Genomic DNA, 17,784 nt, shown 5'->3' with positions numbered 1-17,784 from the left:
ATTTCTTTATATTTTTTAGGAAAAAAGCTTGAAAGTCAATAGTTAGTATGGCCATCTTTGTTTTTCAGCACAGCCTGAACTCTCCTAGACGAGCTTTCTTGTAATTTCTTTAAGCGTTCACTGGAAATCATTCTCCAGGGTTCTTGAAGGACATCCAAAGCTCTTCTTTGGATGTTTCTGTCTTTTGTTCAATTCCCTGTTGAGATGATCCAACACTACTTAAGTAATGCTGAGGTCTGGGCTCTGGGGAGGCCAATCCATGACCAAAAGAAAAAACGCACAACAAAAAACTATCCAGGTATGCTTTTACTGCACTGGCAGTGCTGCTTGGCATCATTATCAGGCTGAAAAAACAAAGCCATTGCCAATCTGTTACATTCCACAAAGCAACAAGTTGGCAATAAAAATGGGCTAAAATACAACCCTAAACAGAGATAGAGCCTTTACTTTGTTTTAAACATGGCTGTAGACACTCATTGTTGTACCTCTATCCTGACTTCCTCCATACATACTGAGGATTTGAACCAAAATTTCATAATTGGATTAATTACTCCATAACACCTGTTGCCACTGATTTTCCAGATGCAATCCTGTTTAATCTGGCACACCTCAGTTAGCGTAATATCAAGGTATAATGTGGTACTGCAGTAACCCATGAAGGCATGAAGGGTTTTGACTTGCCTATGTTGTGTACTGCTTTTTCTGGCCTAAAAACATGTTACACGTAGTGTTCATTTAACAATACAGAGGTGTCTGCCTGCCTCCTGATCAGTGCAACACTAGCTATTCAGAAAAGGTTAGGAGCTGCAGGCCAGGCTAAAAACACAAAACCACAGACTGAAAATAAAACAGGGACATAGTGTGAAAAGTACAGCTGATGTGGAAGTGCTTTAAACCACAATTCTTTCTCATGGCTAGAATGGATCAACACCTCTGAATGAGGAAAAAAAATGTCTACATGAAAATATATGGAAAAGTTATAGTTGCACTTCTTTAATATATAACCTCATTAAACATTTAGTGTTTAAGTATGTACATGCATCCTTGTGTGCCCTGAAGAGGTGTTCTTAAATGTTTCTTTCTGCAAATATTTTATTTCCCTTGCACTGTGTAACAGCTGCTGTCCAGTCAGTGCAGGTGACTGTTACTGTCTTGACCATGAATGATCAGTTCTCAAGCTGCTGCAGGTTCTAATTACAATTACCACTAAGGTCACAGTGGTATAAGGAGGATCATCTTTGGTGCCAGGCCAAGAAAGTGGAGGTAGGTTACATCCAACCCCAGGATGAAGTTGTCTTCAGGAAAGACAGCAACATTTGTAGAATAGAAACCAACACTATGCCAAAATACACTTTACAGCAAAACTTTAAAACAGCAAAACCAAGAACAACCAATACCAATCGGATTTCTATGCAAGCATAATGGTTTCTGAAGCATCTGTTCAAGTACTCTGTTCAAAATGTTGATCGTGGCATCACCGTGGACTGAGCCATATATTAAGCTCTGCTGTCATGAAACTTTAGAAACTTTAAGAAGTTGTCAGATCTGATTCATGATTCTTTCCACACAGGTTTTAAATCCATGTGATTATTAAGTTTAGCACCATGTTGTCCTTCAGATCTACAGTCTTATATTAAAATAACAACCTGAAGGTGTTACCAACAGGGCTACCAAGTAGCAAAAATTCCTTCTAGGTTTTTTGTTTAACATCATATTTAATTCAAGTTTTAAAATTTGAAACTTTTTCAGTCAGAATTTATTCAAAACCCTTTTGCCATACATACACAACTTGTTTATCTTGATTATTAAGACATCATGTTCTTTCAACAGCTGTGTGAATCTTGTTCTCTAATCCCCATATTCAAACAAGAAATCAAGAGCCTGATTTATATATTACATTAAAAAGTCAAGTCATTGTGGAAAGCGACAGTAACCAAATTAGTTAAATCCATGGCAACATCTTTTTCAGAAACACACACACACACAAAACCGTAACCCTAACACACACAAAGGCGTCTGTTGTGTAGCGTGACAAAGTGGTGCATCTCTTATCAGTGACAGTTAATTTCCATTGCACACAGATACACACAGACACAACCCAAGTATGTGTAGCACAAGTGAAGAGACACACTCGCAAAGCGGAACCCAAACTGACGCCTACATGACCATCATATGAATTATAAATGAAATGTCGGTACATGTAAAGTTATGATTTACTGACACTGTCCTGCTGAGCCTGCATGATGACATAATCAAACCTTCGAGCCTTTCCCAGCCTCTGTTTATCTGTATGTTTGTGTGTGTAAGAGAAACACAGACACACACACATACAGAGTACATGGATAATTTTGCAGTCAAAGATGCTTGATTATACCGCATCCCCATCTAAAAAAAAAAAAATCCAATGTATGCTGATTCTTGCTTTTTTCCCTTTTTTTTTTGAAGCTTCTGAATCATTTACCATTTATAACGTAGGAAGGAATTAGGAGGGGAAAATGCTAAACGCCTTTTCTTGTGCTGTTGAGAGAAACATGCTTCTCATTTCAGGAATTGTATGGTGATGGCAAATTCCCTTTCTTTGTATAACATCTGATCAAATGCTAATTTAGCTGAAAGCTGCTGTCCAATAACCTCTGAAGTGAAGACTATGTAGTCAGTGAAAAATTGTAAGTAAAAAAAACAAACATTAGTTGAAGCTGTCAGATACATGTATATGAGTAAAATGTGCATTCGTTGGAAATGTAATTAGGTAAAGAACAGTTTCTGAGAGACATTTATTCAAAACATCACACCAATAGAAATTTAAATCAACACTTTATGATGTGAAGAATATGTATATACAGTAAAGGGTGAAGTTCTATATTGGAAAAAGGCCCTCCATATTGACTCTTTACCCCTTGAAATCATACTAGGAATATCCCTTAAAGCTCTTTTCTGAACTGAGCAGTTTCTGTCATATTTAAGGCCTGCTGGGTTTGCATCAGAAGTTACTGAGGGTTACCTCTGCCTACGCAACTACCCTTGGAAAAACTCGGAAACTATGCACATCTTTATCGTAATATCCTGTGGTGTCAAAAACACGTAATTAAGGGTACAGGGGAGGTCATCAGATGTCATTTTTGTGGGTGAGAGAGATAAAGGGTTGAAATTAGGGCCACATGGCTTAAATACTGCACATTGCATTTGTTACATATGAATGCTTATGTAACAATATTTCTTTGTACCATTTCTGCTAAACAAGTAAAGAAGTTGCAATTCTCGCTGGGAGAAAAAAAACACTTTTCAAAGCAAAAAGCTAAAATGTCAAAATTTGAAATGAAAATTAACTTCTGAAGGTTCTGAGAATTATTGGGGGGAACATAGAAACTGCACCAAATAACGAAATTTTAATTAAATATGATTAAATAAACAATATTCTGTTGTTGATATTCACAAAAAAATGAAATAACAGATGGATCCCCCCCCAACTTCAGTTAATCCAAATCACAAATGCAAATGAATTCTTTCCAGAGTTTCGATACCACTGCTTTTCTACCTTTGCAATGCTCCACTTTCACTAAAAACACATATGGCCTTCAGTGACCAAGCCTCACAGGTAAGTCAATATTCCCCACAGCTGCTGTACTGTAAAGACTTTCACAGCAACATTTCCGTCTGTTTTGTTTGAGATCTCAGATTTTTTTAAACCTACATTTGCTTTGATATGAAACAGATAGAATAGAATATGAATCAGTATACTAAACACAAAGCAGAAACATGGGAACTGATTTACACCAAACCACCACATGTCCAGTCTGACTGCTTGGCACATTAGCGTTCTGACATGGATCTCTGCTGGGTGATGTCTGCAAATATTTAGCTTCACATTTCTCATTATGATACAGACATGGGAAAACTGAGAAACATGGCCAAAATATAATCATATTTTATAATAATTATTGTAAAAAAATAACACTAAGTCTATGTTATGACAATATAACACTATGAAATGTCAGGGAAAAAACATGTTAGGAAACCTCTGAACCTACTCAAAGACATGACAAATTTCCATTAACATATGGTTTAATTAAAAGCTTAAACTGGTGCCCTTTTATCCCTACCATCAATACCAGTCAAAAATAAACACTTAACTGGTTGATTGTTTGGCATTTCTCCAAACCAACATCATGAAAATCGCAAAGCTGCGACATAACTTTAGTGATATATCAGCCGCTGTAGCTGTTGAACCTCAGTTAGGTTCATTTCCACAGTGGTAAGTGTGTTTCACAAATGAGTCCTCCAGTGCCAGAGGCCAGTCTAGTTAGCCAACCTGTGGGCCCTGCTGAACTGAGTGCTTCATATAAAACATTATTATTATTATTCCCTCCCTGGGAGCTGGTTATAGCCGCTCTGAAAACTCATTTCCCTCTCCTCTTGTCCATGTGAATGCCTCCTGATAGGGAGAGGGAAGGAGAAAGGAACAATAACTGCATTTCATATGACAGGGAAATGAATAATTTCAACTGTGCGTGTGCATGCAGTTTATGTATGTGTGCTCTTGTGTTATTTAGTGTAGTGTACAGTATTGTGTGTAAGTGTGCCTTGTGCCATTGTGGCGCGATTGGGCGTTGTGATACACACGACGAGCACAGTGACTGGAGCATCGATCTTGTTTTCTCGAGAAAGAAAAGAGAGAAACTGAGACAGAAGTCAAATTGTAAGAGAGATTTCCACAAAAAACATTGCAATAAGCTAATAAATTGATGACTGTTTTAAAAATGATGCTACACTCAACAAAAATATAAACGCAACACCTTTGTTACTGCTCCTATTCCCCATGGGATGGACGTAGAGACCTAAAATTCATTCCAGATACACAATATAACCATCCCTCCCAAACAGTGGTCACAAATCAGTCCAAATGTGTGGTAGTGGGCACATCTGCTATATTGAGATAATCCATCCCACCTCACAGGTGTGCCATATCAGGATGCTGATCTGACATCATGAGTAGTGCACAGGTGTACCTCAGACTGCCCACAACAAAAGGCCACCCTGGAATGTGCAGTTTTTTGCGCTATTGGGGGTCTGGGGACCCAGAACCGGTCAGTATCTGGTGTGACCACCATTTGCCTCATGCAGTGCAACACATCGTCGCATGGAATCTATCAGATTGTCAATTGTGGCCTGTGGAATGTTGGTCCACTCCACTTCAATGGCTGTGCGAGGTTGTTGGATATTCGTGGGAACTGGTACACGCTGTCGTATACGCCGGTCAAGCACATCCCGAACATGCTCAATGGGTGACATGTCCGGTGAGTATGCTGGCCATGCAAGAACTGGGACATTCTCAGCTGCCATCTGCCCTGAACAATGTGAACCATGATTCATCCGTGAAGCGCACACCTCTCCAACGTGCCAGACGCCATCGAATGTGAGCATTTGCCCACACAAGTCTGTTACGGTGACGAGCTGGAGTCAGGTCAAGACCCCGATGAGGACGACGGGCATGCAGTTGAGCGTCCCTGAGACGGTTTCTGACAGTTTGTGCAGAAATTGTTTGGTTGTGCAAACCAATTGTTCCAGCAGCTGTCTGGGTGGCGATCTTGGAGGTGAACCTGCTGGATGTGGAGGTCCTGGGCTGGTGTGGTTACACGAGGTCTGCAGTTGTGAGGCCGGTTGGATGTGCTGCCATATTCTCTGAAACGCCTGTGGAGACGGCTTATGGTTGAGAAATGAACATTCAATGCACGGGCGACAGATCTGGTTGACATTCCTGCTGTCAGCATGCCAATTGCACGCTCCCTCATTGCTTGTGGCATCTGTGGCATTTTGCTGTGAGACAAAACTGCACATTCCAGGGTGGCCTTTTGTTGTGGGCAGTCTGAGGTACACCTGTGCACTACTCATGATGTCAGATCAGCATCCTGATGTGGCACACCTGTGAGGTGGGATGGATTATCTCAATATAGCAGATGTGCCCACTACCACACATTTGGACTGATTTGTGACCACTGTTTGGGAGGGATGGTTATATTGTGTATCTGGAATGAATTTTAGGTCTCTACGTCCATCCCATGGGGAATGGGAGAATGGGAGCAGTAACAAAGGTGTTGCGTTTATATTTTTGTTGAGTGTATGAAGAAGAATATTGTGAAAATGTATATTGTATTTTAAGTTTTTCTACATGCATAGAGCACTACAGTGTGTAGCATCAACCATTAATCCATTAATTAAGGTGTTTTTTTCCTTTATTTATTTATTTTTTAATTTTAAAAAAGGGCTACTATTGGCTTTGGGATTAGTGCAAAAAACAAAACAAGGGAACTTGAAGCAGCAGGGTTAATACTCTCACAGCACTCTGTCACTCTATATACTGAACTAAGCAATCTTGCATTCGAGTTGTGTGATTGGTTGAACCATGAGTAAGGGACAAAAGAAAAAAATCACAATATGCACTAATACTGAGTTCTTTCATCACTGCATCAGTCGGTTTTGATGTTTGCAGATGACACTGATCTGCATTGAACGTCAGGAGCAGGTGGAATAAAGCCTGGAGAGGTGGAGGTATGCTCTGGAGAGAAGAGCAGCAAAAGTCAATAGAAGCCACACAGAATACATGTGTGCAAAAAAGGAGGCAGCTGTAAGACGCAAGGAGTGGAGGTAGTGCAGGTGACGTTTTAATAAGGAACAGACAAGCACTGGAGAGGTGAAGGAGAGTCCAGGGAGGGTGGAGTGGGTGGAGACAAGTATTGGGAGTGATTTGTGAGAGAAGGATAGAGGTAGAAGTGAAAGGGAGGGTTTACAAGATGGTAAGATTAGAAATAAGCATTTTTTTTAATGGAACAACTGAAGAATAACAACACACATTAGACTGGATGAGACCAACCAGATGTTGGCAGGACAGGAGTGGAAGGGCGTAGTTGGTTTGGCCCCTGTTCAAAAGTAACAGCAGAATATCCTTAAAAATTGGTCACTACTAAGGTGGGTGCACATGGTGATTCTTAACTTTTAATCAGTCTAATGCTTCAGACAATCACACCATCTTTTCGTCACTTGATCAATATAATGTCAATCAATCATGTAAAAACAGACTACGCTGTATGGAACTTCTGCCATCAGAGTTCAGCGAAGACAAATTTGCACAATAAGGGCAAAGCTGGCAAAAACGATTCAATGGCCACCTCAACAATTTAATAAAACCTTTTCTTCAATCATTTGCTAACATGTATATTTTTTTAAACAAAACAGTGCATTAGCAGTGGTGCTTTTGTAAAGTGTCAGGAAGTACCAGCGCTAACTCTGTTAGACACAGTGCCATTGTGTTCATCATTTAAAGAGAGAATCCTCTGTGAAATAATGAATTCAATGAATAATGTACTACATACAGAAATAATTTCTGTCTGGTCCAGATCTGATCAACATCTTGCCCTGAGACGCTTGACATTCCTCCACCAGAGAGAGAGAATGAGAGAGGCACACAGTGAGGCAGTGTCCTTCAGTATTCAAAGAACCAACAGATTGTTTCCTCTCATGTTTGGATTTCTGAAGGCAGAAATTCCATAAAGACCCCCTGCCAACCTGCCCGAGGACACGGCACACTCCAACCATGCTGCTTCAAAGGCTCTCCAAAAGCTCTCTCAGTGTGTATGTGTGTGTCCATGTGTGGGATCCCGCAAGAAATACCAGTTTTCTTGTGCGTGCATATAGATGAGGGTGTGATTCTGCATATAAGCATTTCTCTGTGTGTGCACAGAGTACAGGAGTATCCTTCCTTGTACAGGAAGTAGTCATGCTAGGTAAACAGGAGTGCAGGCTAATCCAGTGAGGAGTGGGAATTCTGCATTAGCATTTGAATAGTACTCAGCAGCACGAGCATTGCTGACAAAAGACACATCCTCTGTCCTGGCATACACTCACACACAAATGCTTGACATGTACTAAAAAAATTAATGTTTTTTAGCAGCCACAGACAAGTAGCTTAAAGGTTCCTTCTGATTAAAAAATGGCAACCTGCTGATTGTTTTCAAATGTTGGAGGTGTGTAAATGTTACCTGCCTACCATTTACACACCTCTGCAAAGACACACCTTTAATCAACCGTGTCAATAATATACCGTAATTGTCGGGCTATAAGCCGCTACTTTTTGCACAAGCTTTGAACCCTGCGGCTTTTAGTCAGGTGCGGCTTTTCTATGGATTGTCCATGATTTTTGTCATATCGTAAGACGATTTGTTTTGTTTGTTCCGCTGTTGTACGGCACTACGTTGCCTGGCGGAAGGGCATGTGATCAGACACACAGTATCGGGGTTCAAGAGTGGTATGTTGGTCACGTGTCCATCCGCCAGGCAACATAGTGCTGTACAAGTAGCGCGAAAAACAAACTTCAAATTAACGCTACGCGTTCAGTGGGAGTCGTGGATGACGAGCGGCGATAAACTTGCGAAGAGCAAGTTATGCTCAACTCCACCATTGGATTCTGACAGCGTGGAAAAGTGTGAAAACATCCATGATCAAGGGCTGGACTGCTGCATTATGGAGAGGAGGACACCGCCACGGCCCTTCAGAGGGTGTTCGACTCTGACACTGACAACGAGGATTTCTTTGGTTTTGCAAGTGACAACGAATGAAAGAAGCTGAGAATGGATGACGTAGCCATCCTGAGCCTGTTCGTATCCGACACTGGAGGAGAGGACTTTGGTGGTTTTAGTGCGCAGGAAGAAGAGAAAGATGGTGGTGAATGACTTGACTTTTCTTCTTGTTAAAGCCGTGTCACTGCACCTGAGCCTAAAAGGTAGTCTGAATCTATTTTTCTGGTGTGCTGTAGGTTATTGTTATGTACTACATTTGTTACTCATTTATGAAGCACAGTACATGTTTCGTACTTGTAATTACCGCTACTTGTACACAGAGATGGGCGTAATCTGATTACTTTTTCGAGTAACGAGTAAAGTAAGGGATTACTATTGCAAAAATGGTAATTAGATTACCGTTACTTTCCCGTAGGAACGCTGCGTTACTGCGTTACTAAAACCGTGATTTTTTGCGAGAATGTCTCACGACAGTGACGTAAGCGAGTGCGCCGTTAGTGACAACAGCTGTGTGCAGATCAACAATGGATAATATATCGAGTGCGGGAGAGAGTATGAGCGTGCAGCGTTTAAAGCGTGGAAGTACTGACCTTACTTTGAGTTTGATTCCATAAAAAGTGACAAAAACATTAGCGTCTGTTGTGCGTGGGAAGAAAACTTCTTTTTAAAGCGAAAAAATCCCTAAACTTCCAAGCAAGTACCAAGTGCGCAACGACGTAATGGGAGACTCACAGAGAAAGTCGCGGATTCTTCAAGTGTTTTACTTGCATCTATTTGAAAGAGTGAGTGTAAACACAAAAAATATTTTATTTTATGTGCTGGAATGTGCAGAAAATAGGTTTAAATGTTAAACTAATTTATTCAACTCAGAGAATGTTGCATATAATTAAATTTTTGCTTGATGCATAAAGTTAAAAGATTAAAACTGATAAAACAAGTTAAAAAAAAGAGATTTTTCCATTTGATTACATTTTGTATGATGGATTATGTAGAAAAAGTAGAATTGGGCTGAAAGATCTATCGCTTTATCACCTCTTCAGGTTGTAAATCATGTTTTTAAAAAGTAACTAAGTAATTAATTACTTTTGAAAATAAGTAATCAGTAAAGTAACGGGATTACTTTTTTGGGGAAGTAATCAGTAATTAGTTACTGATTACTTTTTTTCAAGTAACTTGACCAACACTGCTTGTACATATACCTAAAAAGTTATGCAAATATGTACCCATAACTTGTTTTTCAAAATATTAATAAAAGGGGTGTGTCTCCAAACAGCCATCTCTTTCCTGACAATTCCCTTTGTGCATATTCTCTTACATATGATGAGTCAACATTGAAACACCTGCGGCTTTTGGTCAGGTGCGGCTAATGTATGTAAAAAACAGGATTTTCCCCTGATTTTAGCTTGTGCAGCTAATATTCAGGTGCACTTTGTAGTCCGGGAAATACGGTACTTACAGTGTAATTAGGTCAACAACAAGGATAGGACCCTATGTAAGCGGTACATGATTGGATGCATGTTTCATTACCACAGGAACATACATGTTTGTTTAGAAATCTTGCTTGTTCAATTTCCGAAGTGCAACTAGGATTAAGATTTTTTTCATAAACAGAAAGGATAAAGTTCCAGAAGTGTGACGTATTGTCCACCTCCTATGGCCTTTCAAGAATTCGTGAGATTAGCTTGCATTTATACAGCACGAACCTTGTTTTTTTTGTGTCGTAATTCCTGCCCCACAAACATTCCTGCTTCTGCAGTGGAATTCGCGATAAACCAGAAACGATCAGGGTGGAGTTTGTAGTTCTGAATGCCAAACACACGCCTTGAGACTGCATTCATTCACACAAAAACAAGCACTGTTTGCCAACATTGAAACAGCTACAAGCAAATTTAGACTAATTCAAACGAGTGTAAAAAAAGAACAAAAATAAAGGAAAATTATTATATTAACTAAGCATTCGGTCAACAACAACAAAAAAGATGTGCAAAGACTTAGATGGCAATAAGTCAAACATAAAGCTACAGTCACAAAAAAGAGAGAAACAGTGATTGGAGACCACGCCACAACCAAAATTACTGCGATCATGTGTAATAAACTAAAAATCTCACTGCATTTGAAATGTTTGCTTTGAAGTTGGGCTCCAGGTCTGTGACGACTTGCAGACAGTTACTGTCTGCAATAAGGTGGAGTCAGACTGCCATCAGTCTCAGGCTGGATGGGAACGAATTGTCAATTAAATGCCATCTCTTTGTTGCAATATAACAATTATTTGTGATATGTCATCAGTAATGACAAATCTGTTGCCAAACCCAGAAATTCATAATAACTACTTACATTTAGAGTCTATAGCCAGAGCTCAGAGATTAGAAATTGTTGTACTTTTCAGCAAAGACTAAGTGAGATTGATTGGAACATGTTGGCAATCTGTATTAATGAATCAGCAGTTATTTGCAAACCTTTGCCAGTCTGTCTGAGAATGATTGCAGGCAGTTCTAGTTGGACCGTGAATATCTGAAGACAAGTTGCCTTCCATTGTATTACCTGTGCAATTATGTTGCAAACAAAATTAGTCACCATGAGGTTTATAAGTAATTATATTCTCAATGTCTGTGCAACCAACATATCGCTGCAATTACTTAAATTCAGTCACTAAATGTGAAGAAGTATTCAATGTAATCACTGAGTACTCACCAACTGTTCCCAGTTGTGAGGAGGTGACTCTCTTATTTTTATTCTAATGTGACAGCAAACGTGCACACACTCATTTCTCAGTCACACAGTCTGCACAGTCAAATTTCACATGCACATTGACAGCTTGCATGAACTCAGGGGTGTGGATGTGGATAGACAAGATCATTTTGCATGCACAAACAGAAAGAATATTTTAAGTTTAATGGGACAGCTAGCAGAGTGTATCATCAAATATTGCACAAAAGGATTTTACACTGAATTAGGAATTTAAAACTAAGAAGTTTCTGTTGAGCAAAATTCCTCAGACAAGTTTCCTGTTTTTTTATAGATACATTTGGTTTGATTCCAAATGTTTTTCTCTCTAATTAAGACTGTATCACTTCTCTAGCGCTCCTGTTTAAACTTGCATTTGGAGAATACACCACGGCACTAGAAAGAGCCAAATATATTCTTCTTTTCTTATGATACAAGCAGACTGTGTGCATGGTAATGATGATACCAGGCAAATCTGTACCTACAGATTTACACTGGGTGTGAAAAACTGTAGGATTAAGTTGGCAAGTCTGTATCTGGCTGGGTATTAGCCGAGGTACATTTCAGCATGTGTGTCCTGACTTGAAAATGATACATTCATTTTTACACACACACACACACACACACACAAGACACACACACACACACACACACACACACACACACTGTTCTGCTGAATGAACAGCGATTCTCTCATTAGCTTGTAGGCTCACAGCTTACCGAACAAGTCCACACAAGACAAGACAAGACACTCTTTTTTTCCTCTTCTTTTGATAGGCTAAAGTGGTTGCAGCTGTTTCTATCCCTCCAACTGAAGTAGTTTAATTACATTTCAGATTTCAGATTTGAGGCATTTAGCTGAGAATCTTATCCAGGTCAACATACAATGAGAGCAACAGCAGATTAAGCTTCATTGCATGAATTATCAGCAGTTTGAAAACACCTCCCTATTCACACAAAATTAAGGCACGCCTCAAAATTAAGACGATTCATATTGTTCCCGACTTTACATTATTGTTAATGAGGGGGCATTTACAATAATGTAACGTTCTACATAAATTATTGTCAAAAATTACAATTGCTTTGGAAGTCAGCTGCTTAAGGGTTTCTCTTGTTCAGCATAATCACGTTGATCATCACTGAGTTAGCTTAACTCATCTCTGCCAGGCCGTCCTTCTTCATGAGCTAGTTGTGCACAAACACATGATTTGCCACTTCAGTCACTCCAACTCTGAAGGTCAATGCAGAGGCACATCACCTGACCATCATCACCCATCTGCCCAGCTGTTCCCCAGGTGTCCCTAGATAGTCCATCCATCATCTCACAGGGTGAGACAGTTTGTCTTTCAAATCTGACAGCAGTCGGCTTATACTTTCATCCTCTATATGGTGCAATGTAACACAGTTTTTGGGTATACACACACATTGTGACTGACATACGACTCTGTATTCTTAAAATAAAAAAAGTCTAATCCACACACCATCTGTGCAAACTTTATTTACAGCGTACTTCAGCTGAACCAAATCCACCTACAAGAGCAAAAGAAGGAAAGGGCTGCTGTAACTGTATCTCCAGTATATGCATTTCAAACCCCTTCGAAGCACAGCCAAATGCAACGTAATAACAGTTTGTTTTTTAACAGCAGCAGCTTCACTCTTATTGCTTGTGTGCAAAGGTTTCATAAGCATGCTACTTAATAACACGTCTCCAACATATTTACAGTTTAGACTGAAAAGTCTCAAATATGTTTCTTGTAGGTGTCTCGCATAATTTCGTTTTTTTAATCCTACTGCTAGGGCAGGGGAGGAAACAAGCCACCGCACCGCTGAGACATCCAAGGAGTATTATGCTCCCCTCTCAACAGGTAAGAAAATCACATTAGCACACTACATCAGAATTCTTTAACAGATAGCGAGGCGGCGGTCTCCTTCGATGGATATACAATAAAGCGCCTGTAACCCACTTCTTGCTGTCTCATGTGGCGATTTTTGTAGAACATAACATAGAGGATGAAATTTACAGCTGAGATTTCAATCAGCGCTATAAAACTGCGGACTCTATATATGTAGTGCGCTATATATCAAATGGACATTTGAACACATCTCTAGTATCTTATAAGAGATGAGTTTCCCAGATCATCTGATGAACCACTCCAACTTTTTAAGCCCCAAGGAGTGAGATATACATACTTTGCTCCAAATTGTATACTCTGACTTCAGTGCACACCCTTTGCTAACACTGTGGTTTTGCTTTCCTGATCTTTTTAGTATTCTATCAAACAAATGTTGAAATCTACAGTCACGGTAGAGTGACAAGGTGAGTAAGACTGTCACGAATGATGACTTATCTTCCTGCTTTTGACTCAGTCTGCGAACCTTTCTGCCCACGCAGACAGAGCATGCTACTCTATAATAGTCAATACGTGCACACAGTCAAGCACACGCACCTGCTGTTCAAACCTCCTGTTTAAGAAGGGCACCCAATCAAAATAAAGTTGGATTAAAGGGAGAAAGATGGAGTTAAAACAGCTCTTTTTCAGACAGAGAATACCTACAGCTGTAGGCCTCCATTGAAAAGCTGGTTGCAGGTTTCAGAGAAGCCTAAAGCTTGATTTATCCTACGTCGTAACTTTCATAGTAACTGGAAACTCCTTTTATTCCTACACAACAACTTTCCACAGTATTCGAGTTATTGCGTTGTGCTTCAACCCGCATTATGTTTCTTGGGAGGTGCACACCAGGTAGAAGGTTGCAGTGTAGGGTTAAAATAGGGTTCCGGTTATGGCATAAGTTACGACATAGAGCTGACGCAGAAGTGTAAATCTATTCTGTATATATAGGATGATGTGAAGAATGGAATTCCTGTGAAGCAGCTTTTACACTAGCTCTAAATTCACTGCACTGTAACAGATCACACATACACTCACAAAAATAAACGCACACTGCAGGTGGTCTAACTGCAACGTGGGTTTCTGCTGTGTACTCAGAACTTTCTGAAAGCCTTCATTCAGTGCTTAGTGTGCACTTTAGCAACAAGCAAACATTAACAAGGGCCTCGGGGAGGTCAGAGGTCTGTACGCTGGTGTTGAAGAACAAATAATGTGATTCGAGTACATGCATATTAATTTCAGAAAAGCACAAAGAACACAACAGCTTATGAGAGATCTTTCCTACTTCATATGCAGAATTTATTTTTTGTATTTTTTGCAGTTTCTATAAACACATGTTCCTTTGACACAGACTGCTGAGTCCCAGCGTGTGGTGGAGATGCTGAATATGTAGCAGTCCTCACACAGAAATGCCCTGCACATACACACTGGAGTGGTACTTCCATCTAAAAATCTTGCATCTTGGATCCTTATTCATTAGATTTATTCAGGTAAAGTACATTGAAGCGGATGCATTTTACCTGTTGTGCCTCACAACAAAACAAATTCCTGACCCAGAACACTCTTTACAAAGGTCAGCTACAATTTATCTTAAGCATAGATAATCTTTTCTTGATAAATTCATACAGTATCCCTGCTAATTATGTGGTTTATACCATGTATGACAATCTCACCATATTCTTACGGACATTCGGTCGATCGGGGCTCAAGAGTTGGGAGTTCGTCTTGTAATCGGAAGGTTGCCGGTTCGAGCCCCGGCTCCGACAGTCTCGGTCGTTGTGTCCTTGGGCAAGACACTTCACCCATTGCCTACTGATGGTGGTCAGAGGGCCTGGTGGCGCCAGTGTCCGGCAGCCTCGTCTCTGTCAGTGCGCCCCAGGGTGGCTGTGGCTACAATGTAGCTGCCATCACCAGTGTGTGAATGTGTGTGTGAATGGGTGGATGACTGGATGTCCTGTAAAGCGCTTTGGGGTCCATAGGGACTAAGTAAAGCGCTATACAAATACAGGCCATTTACCATTCAGTTGGGCTGTTACACAATTCCTACATGGTGTGCATGTGTGCGCTGGCAGCTCTGTTTAACAAGGTAAGAGAGACAGGATCAATACGTTTATACCCCCAGCTACAGTGAACATGTTGCGGGTCTCTTGCATAACAGACGTCCTGCAGTGAACACAGGGCATGGGTATCAAGCTGGGTCGAAAATGAACCCAATTATCTTCAAAGGAACCACTGCAATCTGATAACTGAATTAAACAATGATAAGAGCTCTGATAGTGGATACTGAGCGTGCAACACTTCATTAAAAAAAGGAATGAAATTTAAAATGACAAACTGAGTATTACCTCACAATTTACTGAGTTGCTCTGATAGGAATACTGTAGGATTAGAAAACTGATTTTTCACTGATAATAAATCTACTGAAAAATAAAAGTTTTTAACTTGCAACACAGAAGACAACATTTAGTTTACTCTGGGAGTCAAGTCAAGAAAAGCAATCAGAAGAAAGTTGGGATCTTTGGTGGCATTTGCTCTCATCTCACCTTTGAGATGTTTTAGTCTTGTTTTTAGTCCACTGCATGGCCAAAGTATTTTACAGGTCAAGAATTCACCAATACATTAAGAGAAAGTGCAACGATTGAAAGAGCTCATTAGTGATGTTTAGGTCCACCGGAGGTAATTACAAAGAGTAAACACTTTCCCCCCATCATTAAACTTCACTAGACTTTTTTTTCTGACAATTTGGTTGCTTTACTTAAGATTAATGTCAAAAAGGACTTTCTCATATTGGAGCAATTCTTTACAACTTTTTTTTCCGTTTCCATGTCTGTTTCAGAAACTCCTTCACTCGGGATTTGGGTTCATGATGCTGCTAAAACTAGTGCGACTGCCCCGAGCTCCGCAGACGTCCCGCTTAAGTCCGCCACGCGTACACAGCAGGTCATATTTTTACTTCACCTGGTTGTAGGTTGTCTCTCCTGCTACTCCGCCTCCCCCTGCTACCGCTCCTGGACTGAGCTCCGGCAACCTCCTCCGGCTCAACACCAGCAGGTAAACCAGCGCTCCCAGCCACACCAGCACCGCCACGGCCACCGCCAGCCTCCGACAGAGTCGCTTCATTTTCCGGTCAGGAGGAACCGGCGGCGCCCGCAGCCCGGCTGCTGTCAGAAGTCCATTTCACAGAAGCGAGAAAAGAAGTGAAAGAAGCGGACTCGGAGCCAGCCTCCACTCACTGACACGGCAGCAGCGTGCCTGGTCCCGCTCACTGTAAAGCACCGACTACACGCTCGCTCGCCCTCACTCTCGCTCCTTCAACTCACAGAAGCGCGAGCGCTTCTCTGACACGCCTGACAGCCGTAAGCGCGTGCGCTGGTGTGCGCGAGCATGTTATTGTGTGTGTGTGTGTGTGTGTGTGTGTGTGTGTGTGTGTGTGTGTGTGTGTTTCGCTGAGGGAGTCCTGGACCCTCCTGAAGGTTTGACTGGGAGAGCATGGAGCTCCACCTGGCGACACCCGCAACTACTCCACTAAGGAGGAGCCCGAAACAAAATAACAAGGAGGAAGAAGAGAGAAGAAAACTGAGAGAAAACAAAGGGAGAATGATCAGTTAGGTCAGCATGACAGGCATTGACTGGGGAAAGATGTAGGCATGCATTTACTTGTTTCCTTGCTCTGATAGATTATTGTTTATCTGTTGCATACTTTTGGATTTTGCAGTTTCTGCTCAGCCAAGTTATCCAAGTTTGAGTTTATCGATAATAACCAATGTGGAAAACTGGCAGATTATCATAAATTAAAATAAGTTAGTTGCAGTTTCTGAAAAGTGTGAAGAATAGGAAACTAATATGAAGTACTGCTTAAAGGTACTTTTTGTAATTAACCTTGACAGAATGTAATTAAAACCTTCACCATCAGGGGGCAGAGTCTTACCACGTTTATAAAGCTGCTTTCAACTAATCCCAAATGCCTGATTTAGACTTCTTCAGTTAATCTTTTTAGAGTCTGACATGTAACTTATGTAAGTGGCTGACATTGTTGCTAGAATTTATACTTGCGTTATACGGTCATTTCCGTGTGTTTGTGCCCCGGTGTTTTGTATGTGGTACCAGCTGATAGAAAAATAAAATGTTGGCGTGGTTGGATTTTATCGGGTGTATACATATTTGTCCCTCAAGTTTTTCTACTTTGTTGTACATTCCCCCAAATCTATTCCATTACTGATTATTTCTCCTTATACTGCGGTGACAATTGTTATTCTCGCAATGATTCAAAAACTGGAGGGACTTTTTTTTTTTTGCTTGTTAGGTAAAATGTGTAAACCATTACACTAAAATTTCCCAAACTGGCAACAAGGATATGAGGAAGTGGCATGAGGACTGATGCATTCATCAAAATGAGAATCCTTCCCTCTGACCAATGCCAATTAAATATGACGTTCAACAACACAGCATCACACATTGTTTATGAATGTTTTTGTTATAGTCCAAGTCCAAGAAGTTATGGCCACTTTTAATTAAATTCATTACATGCTGTAATGTTGTAAGACATCATGCCTATTTTTAATAGCACCCTGAAACAGTGAAGGTAAGTGCAGTAAGTTTGA

The 17,784-nt window shown here is 40.5% G+C and overlaps 1 protein-coding gene and 1 long non-coding RNA gene across 3 annotated transcripts in view; one reads left to right on the top strand and one right to left on the bottom strand.

Annotated features, from left to right (window-relative positions):
* Positions 1-17,477, bottom strand: part of galnt14 (UDP-N-acetyl-alpha-D-galactosamine:polypeptide N-acetylgalactosaminyltransferase 14 (GalNAc-T14)) — a 244,046-nt gene extending 226,569 nt beyond the window's left edge. Inside the window, exon 1 of one of the 2 annotated variants that reach the window (XM_082505539.1) lies at positions 16,142-17,477. In XM_082505539.1, coding sequence (XP_082361665.1) covers positions 16,142-16,303 — 162 coding nt within the window. In that variant the 5' untranslated portion in view covers positions 16,304-17,477. The remainder of the gene's footprint in view (positions 1-16,141) is intronic. The other variant, XM_082505537.1, reaches the window with a different exon arrangement.
* LOC309689259 lies at positions 8,576-16,135 on the top strand. The gene is made up of 3 exons (XR_014271314.1): positions 8,576-8,773; positions 13,092-13,159; positions 16,020-16,135. It is a non-coding gene; the product is annotated as an uncharacterized lncRNA (long non-coding RNA).
* Positions 17,478-17,784: the final 307 nt, after the last annotated feature.

This window comes from Aulonocara stuartgranti, assembly GCF_965226115.1.
Source record: "Aulonocara stuartgranti genome assembly, chromosome: 15".
In the NCBI taxonomy this organism is placed as follows: domain Eukaryota; kingdom Metazoa; phylum Chordata; class Actinopteri; order Cichliformes; family Cichlidae; genus Aulonocara; species Aulonocara stuartgranti.
The sequence above is the reverse complement of the archived record's forward strand: the minus strand, read 5'-3'. Positions and strand labels throughout refer to the sequence as shown.